We start from the raw sequence: 15605 nt of genomic DNA, 5'->3' as shown, positions 1-15605 counted from the left end.
CACATATCACACAATCAATCAAATTGGGGTATCACAATCTCCCCCACTTAAATCTCTAACATCACTGAGCCCACATGGGGTTACTAAACCGGCTCTGATACCATATGTAACAACCCAAGGAAAAACACTAACTACATCTACATTATATCTCAAAAGGACTAGTCACAATTGAGGCTCCTTGTAGTTATTAATAAAACCCAGTTCAACCTAGTAAATACTCAATGTGGGACTCATCACACACCCACGCACATCACACAATCAATCAAATTAGGGCATCACAATAGATACCGCTTGTAACGGCCTCGCCCCAACTGTGTAGATATTGTCTGCTTTGGGGATGTCCCTCATGGTTTTGTTCTCCCTCAAAGCACACAGCAGTGGGGGAAAAGATCTCTACACATTAAAAGAATGTCACTCCTTATAAGTACATCCCCATGTACTTCCCTAAGCAATGTGAGATTCCATGAATTGCAAGACCCCCTTTTGGGTCACTACAATCCACCCCCCTTACAGGCACACGCATCCTCACGTGTAGGACCCACACTTCTAGTTAAGACATGACTCTAATACTATCAGTAACGACCCAAGAAAAAGCGCTAGTCACATCTGCGCTATACCTCAAAATGACTAGTCATAATTGAGACTCCTTGTAGTTGTTAATAAAACCCAGATCTACCCAATAAATACTCGATGTGAGACTAATTACACACCCATATACATTACACAATCAATCAAATTGGGATATTACAATGTGGGATTAGAGACATTACCCCATAAAGTGGACCCTAACAAGGACGTTAAGGATTTAAGTGGGGGAGATTATGATGCCCCAATTTGATTGATTGTGTGATGTGTGTAGGTATGTAATGAGTCTCATATCGGGTATTTACTGGGTTGAATTGGGTTTTATTAACAACTACATGAGCTTCAATTGTAATTAGTCATTTTGAGGTATAGCGCAAATGTGGCTAGCGTCTTTCTTTGGGTCGTTACACTTTGACCTCTGAAAGAGTTTTTTTTTTTTAAATGCTCTATCTTTAATTATTTTAAAAAATCACATGTTCATTTATTTCCTATTTGTAGGTGTCTAAGACCTAAGTATGTAACTAGTTTCAATTTGTTTGTTTTGGACTATGATTACGACACTATGCCTAATCAGCAAACAAAAAATTAAAGGCGTAAATGCACTTTTAGTCCCTACATTTTAGCTTTTTTTCCATTTTAGTCTCTACATTTTAATTTTACCACTTTTAGTCCCTAAATCAATTAACGCGTTCTATTTTGGTCCTTACCGTTAGCCCACTAACAAAAATTGCTTAGGTGGCAGACGGAACTATTAAAATAATAATAATAAATTTATTTTACTATTAAAAATTCCACGTCAGCTTATAAATTAAAAAAAAATTATTTATTAATTTTAACTAAATAAAAAAATTAAAAGCAGATCGTTTAAAGATTCAAAACAGACCTTCAAAGATTCAAAACACAAAGAACACAAACCTAAACCCAACCCTCAATCTCTAGCAAACCCAGAACATCACATGAAAAATCAAACCCAAAAACAAACCCATAAATTTCAAACCCAAATTCGTTTGGTCTGAGAGACTTGAGAAGGGCCGTTCGGACTTTCGTTGCTCGAGCCCTGCCTGCACCCACATAGGGTCAATTGTGGTGAATCAAACACAACCCAAGCCTGAAAAAATGAGACCCAAATCAAAAACCCCACAAAAATAAGTACAGTGTTATAAGAATAGTAAAGGCACAAAATGTTTTTTTTTTTTCTCAATATACCTTGGACTTGTCAGATGAAAAAGCAAGGTCAATGAGTGTTGAGCGAGCCATTTGACGAGTCAAGCCAATGAGATAGTCCTTTTTGTCACTCTCTATTTCGCTCAAACCGACCACGAACTCAACTGGAGAATTGAGATCCAACGAAGTCCCAAAAGACCCAAATCCCATATATGAAACCTCGAAAGAAAGAAGACCACCCTTCGTGGCCTCATGAGTTTCCGTTTCATACTTTTCCATGGCTAAGTCATCGTCAGTAAGGAACTCAGGTGGGAGCCAAAACTCACCGTCGTCTAAACTCTCAGCCATGTTTAGAGAAAAAAAGCTATATTATGATGAAAGAAGGGTTTGAGGGGTTTTTGATGGCGAAAGTGATGGAGCCAAATCTCCAACCCAATCGACTCCCTCCAACCATTTCTTGAGAGTAAATGGTTTATGTTTGTTATTGTGTTCTTTGTCTTTGTGATCTTATGTTAATGTTTAAATTTGAGTTTGTGTTTTTTGTGTTTGGTTCTGGGATTGTGCTTTATGTTCTTGTGTTGATAGTTAAATCTGTGATTGTGTTCTTATTCAAAATGAATTAAATTTGAATGGATGTATTTTATTGTTTTTAATTTTGTTTTTTCTTTTTTAATTTTGTTAAAATTGATTAATAAATTTTTTTATATTTAAAAGCTGACATGGCATTTTTTTAAATGCTAATTAAAATTTTTTATTATTTTTTAATTGGCCACATCAGCATTTAATGTGCCAGCAATGCACTCAATTTGCCACCTAAGCAATTTCTGTTAGGGGGCTAACGGAAAGGACCAAAATAGAACGTGTTAATTGATTTAGGGACTAAAAGTGGTAAAATTAAAATGTAGGGACTAAAATGGAAAAAAGCCAAAATGTAGGGATTAAAAGTGCATTTACTCCAAAATTAAACCCAATTTTGAACATATATAGAGATGTAATGATAGAGATGGAGTGAGAGCAAGAGGGAGAGCGAGATAGAGAGGGAAAAGAGATACCTAATGTTGAGTTGCTGAGTTGACTGAAAGTCGAGACATTATTGCATGTAATGAGAATTTTAGGGTTCAATTACGATCCTAAGATCCGACATCCTTAAATAGTCCTGGATCTCACTAGGATCTCTACTACGGTCAAATCCATGTGGGATCTCAATCCGGATCTTAGGATCTTATAAGATTTCGATCTCGATCCCATAGCGATACTAAAGATCATGTGATATAAAGGAAAATTCAAAAAAAAAAAAAAAAAAACTTTGGGCCTCCTAATGGAGCTCAAATGCCCCAAATTGATATTAAAAAAATATATATAATAAACAGATTAATTAGTGGCCTTAACTCAAATTGATAAAACTTTAAATATAAACTTCCATTTTGCTTTTTTGGCTAGGTGAAAATTATAAAAAAAAAAGTTCATACTATTAGGGATGAATCTGAGTTTGGTGATGCCAATGAAATGAAGTAAATGAACCCCCAAATGCAACATTAAGAGATTTTGATAATTATCTAATGGATGATTCGGGTCATGTAGCTACTAACAATGACGATAATGTTGTTTATAATGATCAATCATACTGTTACGATAACCTATTGCAACAAAAATTTTGTTGTAACAAATGATAGCAACAATATTTTTTGTTCCAATAAAGTATTTTTAATAATAATAAAAATATTTTATTTCAACAAAACTCTATTACAACGAAATTTTTGTTACAATAGTCTGTTGTCACAACAAATTTTTTTTCGTTGCAATAGAGGTTTATTGCAACAATTTGAAGTTTATTGCAACAACCCCCCCCCCCCCCCCCAATGCAATATTAAGATATTTTGATGATTATCTAATGGATGATGTGGGTCATGTGGCTGCTAACAATGACGATAATGTTGTTTATAATGATTAACAGTATTGCAACAGTAACCTATTACAACAAAAAATTTGTCACAACAAATTGTAGCAATAATATTTTTTTGTTGCAATAAAGTATTTTTAATAATAATAATAATAATAATAATAATAATAATAATAATAATAATAATAATAATATTTTATTACTACAAAACTCTATTGAAAGTTTGCAACAAAATTTTTATTGCAATAGTCTATTGTCACAGACTTTTATCGCAACAGTGGGCAACAAATTTTTTTTTAATTGCAATAGAGGTTTATTACAACAATTTGAAGTTAATTGCAATAAAAAATTTCGTTGCAATAAGGATTTTTTCTTGTAGTGATTTGTAATTTGGTACCTTATAAGTAATTTCACTAATTTGTATCAAAATTTACTTTTTATTTTCAATGTTTCTTTAATATATATTATAAATTATAATTATGGGTATTTTTAGTATTTTTTTAATCAGCAAATAGGATCTTACGATCCTTGTACCAATCCAATGATCTGATCCTTGAACTTTCTCAATGATCCCGTGTAGGATCTCGATCCTGATAAGCTTGATCATCACTATCTTCTTCTTTAACAACTTAGCGGAAATATGACGTGTTTCTTAGTTTTAGAGGCACGGACACCCGTAAAAACTTTACTGACCATATATATAGGTATTTGAAAAATAGGGGCATTCTCACCTTTAGGAATGATGAAGAATTTGAAAAAGGAAAGCCTATTTTGGCAGAACTCTTTAAAGCAATGGAAGGATCTAGATTTGCTATCGTTATTCTGAGAAAAAACTACGCATCTTCGAAATGGTGCTTTGAAGAACTTGCAAAGATTGTTAGTTGCATGAAAGAGACATGATTGAGAATTTTACCAAAAATTTTGTTGCAAAAAATTGTAGCAACAATATTTTTTCTTGCAATAAAGTATTTTTAATTATAATAAAAATAATTAATTGCAACAAAACTCTATTGCAACGAAATTTTTGTTGCAATATTCTATTGCCACAAACTTTATTGCAATAGTGGGCAACAAATTTTTTTTCGTTGCAATAGAGGCTTATTGCAACAAAAAATTTTGTTACAATAAGGCTTTTTTCTTGTAGTGATTTGTAATTTGGTACTTTATTAGTAATTTCACTCTGTTAAAATTTTTTATTAAGATCACCACAACAATATCAATATTTATTATTACATTCTTAAAGTTTTAAACCAACCCCTAAATTATTGTTGTTGATTTTTATATACTTATTTAATTATCATAACAAAAGGAACGAAATTAGATGAAGCATATATAGCACAAAATCAATTGGAGAACAGAGTGGTAGTAGCATTTTCAGTTTCACACTTAACATCTACAAAAAAAACATGACTTCCATAGAGAATTCAAACATGAATTTAAGAAACACGTAATTAAAATCCAATATTAATAAATCAAATCATAATATACTAAAGAAAAAAAAAAACTCAAATACATATACATTCCCAAAGAGCACATAAACGCTAAAAATAAATAATATAAAAATTAAATAAAAATAAAAAGCATAAGGTTACAGGACACAAAAAAGAAGAAGAAGAAGTAGAAGTACCTTCAGCTTTGGGCTCTGAAAATTTGTTTAAGTTCAAGTGGTGAGCATTGCGAGATTTGAAGGAAAGAGTGTGTAATTTGGGGATTATAAAGGGGAGAATGGTCGAAACGGAGGCGTTTTGGTAGAGTTAGTTGAGGGCGGAGAGATCGAGAGGAAGGAGGTTGGAGTTTCAGCTCTCTCTCTCTCTCTTTCTTTTTGTTTTTGAGTTTTTAGTTGTTGTTGTTGTTGTAGTACTACGATCGATTGTAGAGTGGTAACAGTAACAGCAAGTGCCAAAATCTCGTGAATTGTGTGTGTGAGTGTGGATTAGAGCATCCACAGCAGTGGAGCTAAAAATATAGCAATTTAGCTCCACCAAAAGTTATTTTATCTATTTTACCTACACACATGCTACAGCAGTGGATCTATTTTAGCTTTCAACACAATAAAATAATATAAACATCATAATAAAATAATATAACCACTACAATAAAATAATATATCCCACTATCCAAAAAACTTCCATAGCACCAACCTCAAGCACTTCTACCATCAAACACAGCCATAACCACACCCACAACCACCACCACCAGTAGTCCACAGCAGAAGGAAAAAAAAAAAAAAAAAAAAAAAAACCCAAATCTCCAATCTTTTTCCTCAACCCAGACCAAACAAAATCACTAATCACAAACAAAATAAAAAGTCACCAATCACAAACAAGCACAACGTCGGCAAGCTGGGTCGGCAGAAGGAATGGGTCGGTGAGCTCCATGGGTTTCAGACCGACAACTTCGATGAGCTTCAAACCGACGGCTTGATGAGCAAGCGATTGGCGGCGTGAGATGAGATGAGGCGATCGGCAGCAGAAGAGAAGTTTGCTTGAGAGAGTTTTGAGAGAGAGATGAGAGAGACTTTTTATTATTTTATTAACTGGCCGAATAAAAAAAAAAAAAAATTTGCTGAACATTTAAAATTTTTACTTATGCCTCCACTGCTGCAACGTGATTTTTGTGTTTGTGGAGCTAAATTTTAGTAATATAATAATATGCCTCCACTGCTGTGAATGCTCTTATGAGTTGGTAAATGTGGGCCGTGAAATATAATGAGTGATGGAAAGTTTAGGATGTGGAGGTTATGGCCCATATAACTTATAAATTGGGTCATTTAATCCTAACCGTTGACTAAATCTTAAGAATAAAATCTAATGAATAACACCTAGGCTAATTTACTTAAATTTTGTCCATATGTAATTTTTTTATTAAAAAAAAAATCATATATGCAATATTTTTTTTTAATAAAAAAACAAAGAAAAAAAAAAAAACAAAAAACAACAACAACAACAATTTTGGTTATCGCGAAGGACAAGACCATAGTTTTGGTTCGTTTAACAGGTAAACTGACTAAACCATAGCTCATTAGCTCTCAGGCCAAAAGCCCTTGGAAGTTGGAAATCAAATCAGATACGAAGATGAAGATAGGAGTTAGGTTGGATGTACTTGTCCTCACGATTGCTCTACTTTCAGTGCCAGTGCTATCGGATCTCATCCTCTCCAAGGTTGACCGACGTGTAAGTCTCCTCTCTCTCTCTCTCTCTCCCTTAATTTCTCCATTTCACCCTCGCATTTCCTAGTTCTCTAGGGTTTAGGGTTTTAACACAGATCTAATTTTGTTTTTCTTACGCTCTTGGATATGTTTCTTTAGGGTTTTAATTATCAAAATCTGAAATTGATAAGGCATCTGTAATGTCAAATGAAATGTATATGATGCTGTGTTTGGAAAGTGATTTATATATGAAAATTTTAAGATCCACAAGAAATTTGATGGTTTTTCATTTCATGTTGAATCGAATCATTTTAAGAAGTAGGAAGTTCTCACAAAATTTATTATTTTATATATATTTTTGGATCAAATGACGTAGAATTTTATTTGGAAAATCAATCAAGCCCTTAAAATGAATGAGATTACAAAACCCAATAGTACAATGGCAATTTTTTTTTTTGGATACATTTTGAGTGGGGGAGGGTGTTTGAAACCTGGACGTCTCTATTGCAAACATCAAGAAATGCCATTTTGCCTAAAAGGTTATTGGCTAATGTAATGAGAAATTCTTGAAGTTATAGATAGCGGTCTGTTTTTTATTTACTTATGTTCAGCTTGTCGTCCTAGATTCAGATGCAAAACCGAACCTCCAGAGATTAAGAATTTAAGATACTTTTCATATGCTTTCAAATGGGAAACGTCTATTTTGTGGTGAACATTTAGCTTCTAGACATCCAAAGGTGTACATAGTACCTCGTTATTTTTGCCAAGAGCCTTGGTAGCTCAATTGGCACCTCCTGGTGTTTCCAAAGGTGACATTCAGGGTTCAAATACCCCCTTCCGTGTTGTAACTTTTGAATTATTAAATAAAGGGAATGATAACTGATTTTAAATTACATGAAAATATAACTAAATTGATCTTTACATTTGTGAACTTCTAAATCCTTACAATGAAATGGATCCTCTCCATTTCAAGGCAAATGGAGAGGATCCTTTTCTAGTAAATTAGTACACATTCCTTGCTGAAGACTGCTAGCTATTAATCATGATTCGTTTATCATTGTGATTTTTTACTGTGGTTGATCCTTGATACCTGCTATTGAACATGTTTTTCCATGCTTGCAGATTGATTTGACTTCCCAAATTGCGCGCATCACTTCAACATTGAAGGTGCCTGATATCTGCCTTTTACTGACTCTACAAGTTTGTCTTTTTATTTTATTCATATGAATAAAAATATGAGTTGAGTCTTTTCTTTTTTCTTATCTTCTTTTGGTCTGATAATTTGATAAGAGCTTTGTGGTATATGATTCCGGAATGCGGTGATGTTGCCTCTACAAAAAAGATAAATCAAAATCAAGTAAAACTAGGAGGTGCATCCAAAGTTTGCCAGGAAGTTTTTGAGATAGATTAAAGGGAATTTTTTGTCTATACTTGTGATTTTGTAAGTTGACTCTTTTTCTCTACCATAATTTGCAGGTGGAGAATGCAGGAAATGATTTGGTTTCAGAGGTTTTATTGACAATTCCTGATAATCAGGCTAAGAATTTGGCATATTTGACGGCAACATCTAATGAAGGGAAAGGAAAGGTGAAGGCTTCAGCTGTTAGTTTACCTGTTGAAGTTGTCCACCCTGAAGGAATGCCTCCTGCCTTGACTTTTTATTCAGTATCTTTACCCAAGGGACTGGGCAAGGGGGAGACCTTCACTTTGGATGTCTTGGCTGTTTTTACACATGCATTGCAACCATTCCCTGAGGAAATTACTCAAGCTAACATACAGCTAGTAGTTTTCTCTGACACTGCACACTTTCTCTCCCCTTACACTGTCAAGGTCCAATCACTCATTGTTAAACTGCCTGAGGCAAGAATTGAATCCTATACAAAAATTGAAAATACGAAGATTCATGGTTCCGAGATTAAGTATGGTCCATATGAGAATCTTCCTCCCTTCTCTTACTCACCTATAGGTGTTCATTTTGAGGCGAACCAACCCTTTGTAGTTGCTCAAGAGTTGGTACGGGAGATAGAGATTTCCCATTGGGGCAACGTGCAGGTGACAGAGCATTACAATCTTGTCCATGGAGGTGCTCGAAGCAAGGGAGAATTTTCTAGGTCTGTCAACATTTTCTTTCTAGGGTTGTATTTTTTTTATGCTGATTTCTTTGTTAATCAGATTCAATTATGGCTTATTTCCTGCTGCAGGCTTGATTATCAGTCAAGACGCTATGTAGGAGGTGCATCAGCTGTTAGGACTCTTGTAGCAAAATTGCCTCCAAGAGCTCACTCTGTTTATTATAGGGATGAAATTGGCAACATTTCAACATCCAATTTATGGAGTGATTCTAAAAAGGTCTCTCTTTTTTTTTCTTTTTCTTTTTTTTCCAATTTGTGTGGACTGAAAATCTGAATTGATTTGTGATCTTGACTAGTTTTCTCTCTGATTGCAGACAGAACTGGAAATTGAACCTAGGTATCCAATGTTTGGTGGTTGGAGAACTGCTTTTACCATTGGATATGGCTTGCCACTTCAGGACTTCTTATTTCAGGCGGAGGGAAGGCGCTACCTTGACTTTTCTTTTGGTTGCCCCATGAATGAGGTGGTCATTGACACTCTCATTGTGAAGGCAAGTAATATGATAATATTTTGATAATTGATGTTTGGCCCCTTTATATTATATTTCTTATGTATTTATGAAAATTGATGTGGCACGTATGGCATTGGACCTGCCCCACCCCAATTCTGTTTAGAAAAGCTAGTATCTTATAAAGCTAGCATAGACAATAATGAGATGGGATGGGATGGGATGGGACAACTGAAGAAAGTGGGGCTAGGGTTAAAGGAGTTTCTTGGAGGCTGCTATAATAATTGAACATTCCCTAACTGTTGAATACCTTAACAACTAAATATGGAGTGAACTGCTCTTTTGTGATCTATTACTATATTGAGTTACGTACTTGCATTCATTTCCATGCATGGGCCTTATGAGGTGGGTAGGTTTGGGTTGATGTTAGGCTGAAGTTTGCTTTTCCAAAAATGGAACAAAATATTCAGAGAGAGAGAGAGAGAGAGAATGCAGTGATCCTCCCCCCTTGCCCTGGATTATGGTGAACTTGTCTATTGAGTAAATTTTTTTGAAGCTGATGTCATCCCCATTAGCTCTCTATGTAATTTCTTCCTTTTTCTCATTCCAGTATTCTTTAATCTGTATTTTATGTCATATGGTCATTACAGGCTGCTTAGGAATTATTTCTTTGCAATATATAGTCCATGTGTGGCCAGGAAGTGTTATAGGCATGAATTGCTGTCATTTTTAGAATAGTACATCTCTTTAGCCTTGACATGGTGCATGTGAATTACAGGTTGTTTTGCCTGAGGGTTCTACAGATATCTCTGTATCCGTTCCTTTTCCTGTGAAACAATGGCAAGAGGTATGAAAAGATCTAGTTCTCATGCCAACAATTTTTTGATTCCTTGTTTAATTTTTCACTTTTTTTTCTTTTTTAAATATTTGATTTTCCTTCTTTTTTTTTTCCTGTGCACATGATCCATTGAAGACAAAATTTTCCCACTTAGATGTCATTGGTAGACCAGTGATTGCGCTGGAAAAGACCAATGCTGTGCCAGAGCATAATCAGCATTTCCAGGTATTGCGATCACTTCTTTTCAAAACATGACAGCAAAACCTATGATAGTTTGTAGGACAGCAGTAATGTACTCTATTGAAGCAACTAATCAACCAAATTATGGAATAGTTATTTTTTTTTTATATATATAATTATAGAATAGAAATTTAACCAAATGATGTACTCTTTAACCAAAAAAAAAAAAAAAAAAAAACCTTGTTATTTTAGCCTAATGGTGTTTATGCAATGCCTCTCCTTTGGGTGGATCTCCTTGTAGAAAAATATGTTGAAGCTCAAAAAGCTGTTTTCATCCTCTCTTTCCTCATCCTTGGTCTTGGAGTGGTCATGGATAGGAGATTTTGTAGGAGGGAGGCTCCTTTGTGTTATATTTGCTGTGGTTGCTTCAGCTGAACACTTGATGGCTTGTTGCCTTAAAGCTCCTCATTCCATCTCAAATTTGTTGTTTTCCCCAACTCCTTGATGTTTTTGCATCTGCTTTTCAAAAAAAAAAAGGTGTTTGGTAAGAGTGCTTAACTAAGGGTGTTTGAGTCACAGTTCTCAATTTATGGTGTTTAAACACTGTATTTTGAGAACACCTCCCGAGCAGTTTTCAGTTTTTGAGTAACAATGCAAAGTGGCATTGTTGTAAATATATTAAAAATTGTGGGACCCACTGATGTGGACAGCACATAGACAACTTTTTATTCTCTCTCCTGCATGACTTTTTTTTTTTTCCCATCTCTCTTGCACGAACCCACACTGGTGGTCTTCTTCTTCCTTTTTTTTCCCTATCTCTCTTGCACAAAACCACACTGGTAGTCTTCTTCTTCCTTCTCTTATTATTATTATTTTGGTGTTTGCTGTTTTGCAATTTTGGTGGTCCTCTTCTTTTAAATCAAGCAAAACCCATTTGAATTTAATCCCTACCCACAAAACACAAACCAAATCAAACAGCCAAAGAAAAATAAAAGAAATAAACAACAAAGGAGAAGCAAATTTGCATTTAGATCAGAATTTGGGCTGAAAATTAATTGGCTGTGCAACATATTTGATTCTTCAAATTGTAGCCAGGGATGTGAAGTCATGATGGTGAAAGGAGGCTGAGACCCTGGACTGCTGAGGTGCCATTGAGAGAGAGAGAGAGAGATGGGAGGAAGTATGAAGGAGTGAGAGAGAGATGAGTCTGAACTTTGAAGGAGTTTCTCTCTCTTTAAACAAAAAAAAAAAAAAATGTCCATGTCAGATAAATATCTACTTTATTTAAAAAACACATACACGTACCAAACACACAATTGTGTTTTTTTACTTTTGAAAATATGTTATTAGGAACATGGTACCAAACACATTTTTTACATTGTGAATACTTTAAACATGTATTTTCACAACACTTTTTAAATTACTTTTTTCACACTTGAAAATTGCTGTTTGAACTCACCAACCAAACAGACTCTTGGAGACCTAAATTTTTTAGAATTCGTTGACAGTGCCTCCTTTATTGACCTAAATTTTTTGGCATACAGTTTACATGTACAAGGTTTTCCTTTCCTATCTTCTAGTTCTCAAAATTAAATTGATTATCTTTTTGCGCCTTTCCCAACCCTACTCCCCCCAAAATTAAATTAAGAAGAAAATTCAGTGTTATGCTCTGTGGCCTTTATTGTTCTGTATGTTTGCATCCCATGATTATTATTGGTTATTTTGCAGGTTTATTACAAGTTCAGCAATCTTTCAATGTTAAGGGAGCCGTTGATGTTGATTTCTGGATTTTTCCTTCTTTTTGTTGCCGGCATTATATACATGCATGCAGATTTGGCAATCTCCAAGTCTTCACCGTCCTATTTGGCAAAGTTGCAATGGGATGAGGTAAGTAGGTGATTGTTTTCTACGTAAAATCATAATTTACAATTGGAAAGAAGTATTAGTATTATATATGTGCCTTGCCATTATTTCAGGTACTAGCAGTAATTCAACAGTTCCAAAATAACATCAACCGATGCTTAATGATTCATGATAAGCTGGAGGCATCATTACGTGACCTTTCAAGGACAGGAGATGTCCAAGCTTGTAAAGCAGCTCGGAAAGCATTTGATGGTTTGTTGAAAGATCTTTCAAAAGATTTGAAACCATTGCTGGCATTCCTGCAATCTTCTCCGCAGGCCTCTCAGATATTACCCAAGGTTCAGTTGCTGTTTATTTGTTGCCTATAGTATATATGCTTGCATTGAAACGCAAATCAAACTGAACATTAGTGTAACTTTTTTGTTGCAAATAAACTCAAATACTCGTCAGTGTTCAACTCATTAGAAGTTGGAATGCTATTACTCAACAAAGTATTGTCTATATGTTTGGATCACTAACACTATCTTAACTGCTTTACACATTTGTTTTACTGTATGTAATTACAAATTTTTTTGACTGTTTGTATAGGTGGAGGAGCTGGTTGTTAAGGAGAAAGATTTGCAAGAGAAGCTGATGGCGAAACACTCAATGGTGGTGGACGGCTATGAGAAAAAGTCAGGGGGACGGGAAATTGAGAATCGGATTGCTTTGCAGCAGCAGAAAATTACAGCCTTGAGGCAGGAGGTTGATGATCTTCTGGAGTTTATTGAGGAGATATGACGAGTGGGTATTATTATTATAATAATTATTATTCGAGTGTTCACCACCCATCGGATTGGCTTTATGTTTCATCGCGCAGACAAAAATACAGCCAAGAGCAACACCTGACTGGGAATTTTGATGTGCTTACTGCTTACTTATATTTATGTAGTTATACATTAATGGCCATGGATTTTTAGCGCTACACTTATTTTAAGTGCATGATAGAATGCCAAATTAACGGGGCCATTGGTCTGTACTCTGTAGTCTGCATGTGTGGTAGTACAGGCTTATATTTGAGTTGAAACACATGTTGTCACACCTTTTTTCTCTTTCCAGTTTTTGTTTTTTCTGAGTCTCCTCACCAGTTTTTTTTTTTTTGATAAGCAGTCTCCTCACCAGTTTATTTCTAGTTTTGTAGACCTAACCTTTTGAACCCCTATATGCCCATATAAATCCTACTCCTAACTCTTTTTTCTCACTGAAAAATACAAAATAAAACTCTGATTCGTACTATAGCATTAGTGTCGCATAATCAAATTCAAGCAGTGTAGCAGTAGGAATGGCAACGGGCCAGGTTTTTTCATACCTGGACCTGACCCACAGGCAAGGACCTGCGGCTTGAATCCGGTCTGTTTATTAAATGGATTTTTTCTTGGGGTCCCGACCTGCCCTGTTGGGCCCTGCCCAGCCAGGCCACTTCAGGGCCCAATCTTCAGCCCCAAACAGTGGCCCAATCTTGGCCCAATCAATTAAAAAAAAATTATGTTTTCTTGAGAAAAAAGAATCACAATTGCACAAATAACAAATCCAAGTAAATCTCAAATCAAATCCACCATACCTCTTTCTCAAAAAAAAAAAAAAAACATCCACCATACCCATTCAAATTTCCTATTCACAGAAATCAAATACATTTGAAATCAAAATCTAAAACAAGCACATGCAAGGAAAAAAATGGAAGAAAAACATCAAAAACCATTGCCGTAAATCATCGTGGTTGTGGTCGTTGGCTTCAGCTATCACTAAAGTTAGTGCAAAGCAAATATAGGGAGCAATATTGAATGAAACTAGGTGAGATCGAACAGGCTTTGCGGTGAGAATCTTAGATTTTCATCTTCGTCTTCTTCGACAAAGAGAGTGAGATCGAAAGGCTGAGAGCATAAGAGAGGGGTGGTTGACATTTGGTGGCCGACGGTTTGAGACATGAGAGGAGAGTGAGTCAGAGTGGTGAGCTAAAGAGAAAGAGATGAGAGGTAGCTGAAGAGATTGTGAGTGTGAGGTGAGGTATTTTAGGGTTATAACTATATATATATATATATATATATAAGGGTATTTTAGTAGCTATACACACACATATATATATATATACATATAACCGGGTCGGGCCAGGTATCCGCGGGTCAGGCAGAAATTGCCATTCCTAAGTGTAGGTGCCCCATCCTCTAGCAAGGAAGGCTAAAGATATGAACGTGGTGCAATCGTGCAAGTTTCACTTCTAAATATACTATGTGGTGCAAGTTTTGCATCAAATTGTTCCACCTATATGTCTCAAGCTTGTACGAGAAGAAATTTACTATGATCAATAACTACATTCATTTCTCTCAAAAAATTGAAACCAGATTTCAAAACCTCAATTATGTTCCAACAATTTAGTATTTTTTTTTTTTTTGTTATTCATAATCCAACAATTCAATAGTTAATAGTAATATTGAAATCACCAATATCTACACTATCTATGATTTGGTGATCTCAACTTTTTTGATATGATACATCAAGAATTGGGGTAGGGAAATTTGAATTATGGACATTTTTGTTGGAAACATCAAGAGGTGCTAATTAAGTTACAAAGTTTTTGACTTGGTGATCTTAATTATAGATAGGTTACGTTCATTCAATTAAATAGTTAAAGAAATTAGGGAATTTCAAATATAGAATATGATGAGATTAAAATTGTCAAAAGAAAAAGATGAAACAATTCTTAAACTTAAGAATTTAGAGAATTAGTGACAATTATAATAACTAAGCAAAGAGACTCGTTAAAAAAAAGTAATTCTTAAACTTAAAGAATTTAGGGAATTAGTGACAATTATAATAACTAAGCAAAGAGACTTATTAGAAAAAAGGTTTCAAGGACAATTTTTGATTCTATAACATGTGGCCTTGTTTAATGTCACTCTATGAACAATATTTTTCATAACTTTTTTTCAAAAATCTAGTAAATAATTTCGTTTTTTTTTTTTTTTTTTTATAAAAAAAGTAAAAAACTACAGTGATACAAAAAAGGTGCATGAATATCACATTGAAACTAGACAAATATAAAATATACGTAACCTAAAGTAACAAAAATCTTGGCCAAAAATAAATCTCCACCCTTCCTTTAGATGACAACGTAGGCCCCAAAAGAGGACAATTCTAAAGAAAAAGGAAAATAGCGGCTGGCACGGTTTGAATCCGATACGGTTATAAAAAGAAAAAGAAAAAACGTAACGTGGCAAACTTGGATTGGGTAAAGGAAGGACACGTGATACCCGTTAGTACCTTCTGTTCTGTGAGACTGTGACCAGTGGTTGAAAGATAAACATATGAT

At 34.7% G+C, this 15605-nt stretch overlaps 2 protein-coding genes across 2 annotated transcripts; one reads left to right on the top strand and one right to left on the bottom strand.

Moving 5' to 3' along the window:
• Positions 1–1576: 1576 nt before the first annotated feature.
• On the bottom strand, positions 1577–2097 carry LOC126695489 (uncharacterized). Its single transcript, XM_050392250.1, has 2 exons — positions 1792–2097; positions 1577–1693 (listed from the first exon to the last, which is right to left on the bottom strand). The coding sequence occupies exons 1-2, from the start codon at positions 2095–2097 to the stop codon at positions 1577–1579; spliced, it is 423 nt and encodes a 140-aa protein (XP_050248207.1).
• Positions 2098–6609: 4512 nt separating this feature from the next.
• On the top strand, positions 6610–13325 carry LOC126712614 (dolichyl-diphosphooligosaccharide--protein glycosyltransferase subunit 1A). Its single transcript, XM_050412016.1, has 10 exons — positions 6610–6822; positions 7920–7964; positions 8274–8908; positions 8999–9146; positions 9244–9420; positions 10157–10225; positions 10352–10441; positions 12125–12283; positions 12373–12597; positions 12848–13325. The coding sequence occupies exons 1-10, from the start codon at positions 6724–6726 to the stop codon at positions 13037–13039; spliced, it is 1839 nt and encodes a 612-aa protein (XP_050267973.1). The 5' UTR covers positions 6610–6723; the 3' UTR covers positions 13040–13325.
• The last annotated feature ends 2280 nt before the right edge of the window (positions 13326–15605 follow it).

The sequence above is a fragment of the Quercus robur genome, chromosome 2 (assembly GCF_932294415.1).
Source record: "Quercus robur chromosome 2, dhQueRobu3.1, whole genome shotgun sequence".
NCBI classification, from domain to species: Eukaryota; Viridiplantae; Streptophyta; class Magnoliopsida; order Fagales; family Fagaceae; genus Quercus; species Quercus robur.
The sequence above is the reverse complement of the archived record's forward strand: the minus strand, read 5'-3'. Positions and strand labels throughout refer to the sequence as shown.

What these genes read in the sequence shown, in the direction of transcription:
- LOC126695489 (XM_050392250.1), bottom strand. Translation starts at nt 2,097, where the DNA reads ATGGCTGAGAGTTTAGACGACGGTGAGTTTTGGCTCCCACCTGAGTTC. An exon ending in TTTCATCTGACAAGTCCAAG is followed by an intron (nt 1,694 to 1,791) that starts GTATATTGAGAA and finishes TCATTTTTTCAG; the next exon opens with GCTTGGGTTGTGTTTGATTC.
- LOC126712614 (XM_050412016.1), top strand. Translation starts at nt 6,724, where the DNA reads ATGAAGATAGGAGTTAGGTTGGATGTACTTGTCCTCACGATTGCTCTA. An exon ending in TCTCCAAGGTTGACCGACGT is followed by an intron (nt 6,823 to 7,919) that starts GTAAGTCTCCTC and finishes CCATGCTTGCAG; the next exon opens with ATTGATTTGACTTCCCAAAT. An exon ending in TATGGAGTGATTCTAAAAAG is followed by an intron (nt 9,147 to 9,243) that starts GTCTCTCTTTTT and finishes CTCTGATTGCAG; the next exon opens with ACAGAACTGGAAATTGAACC.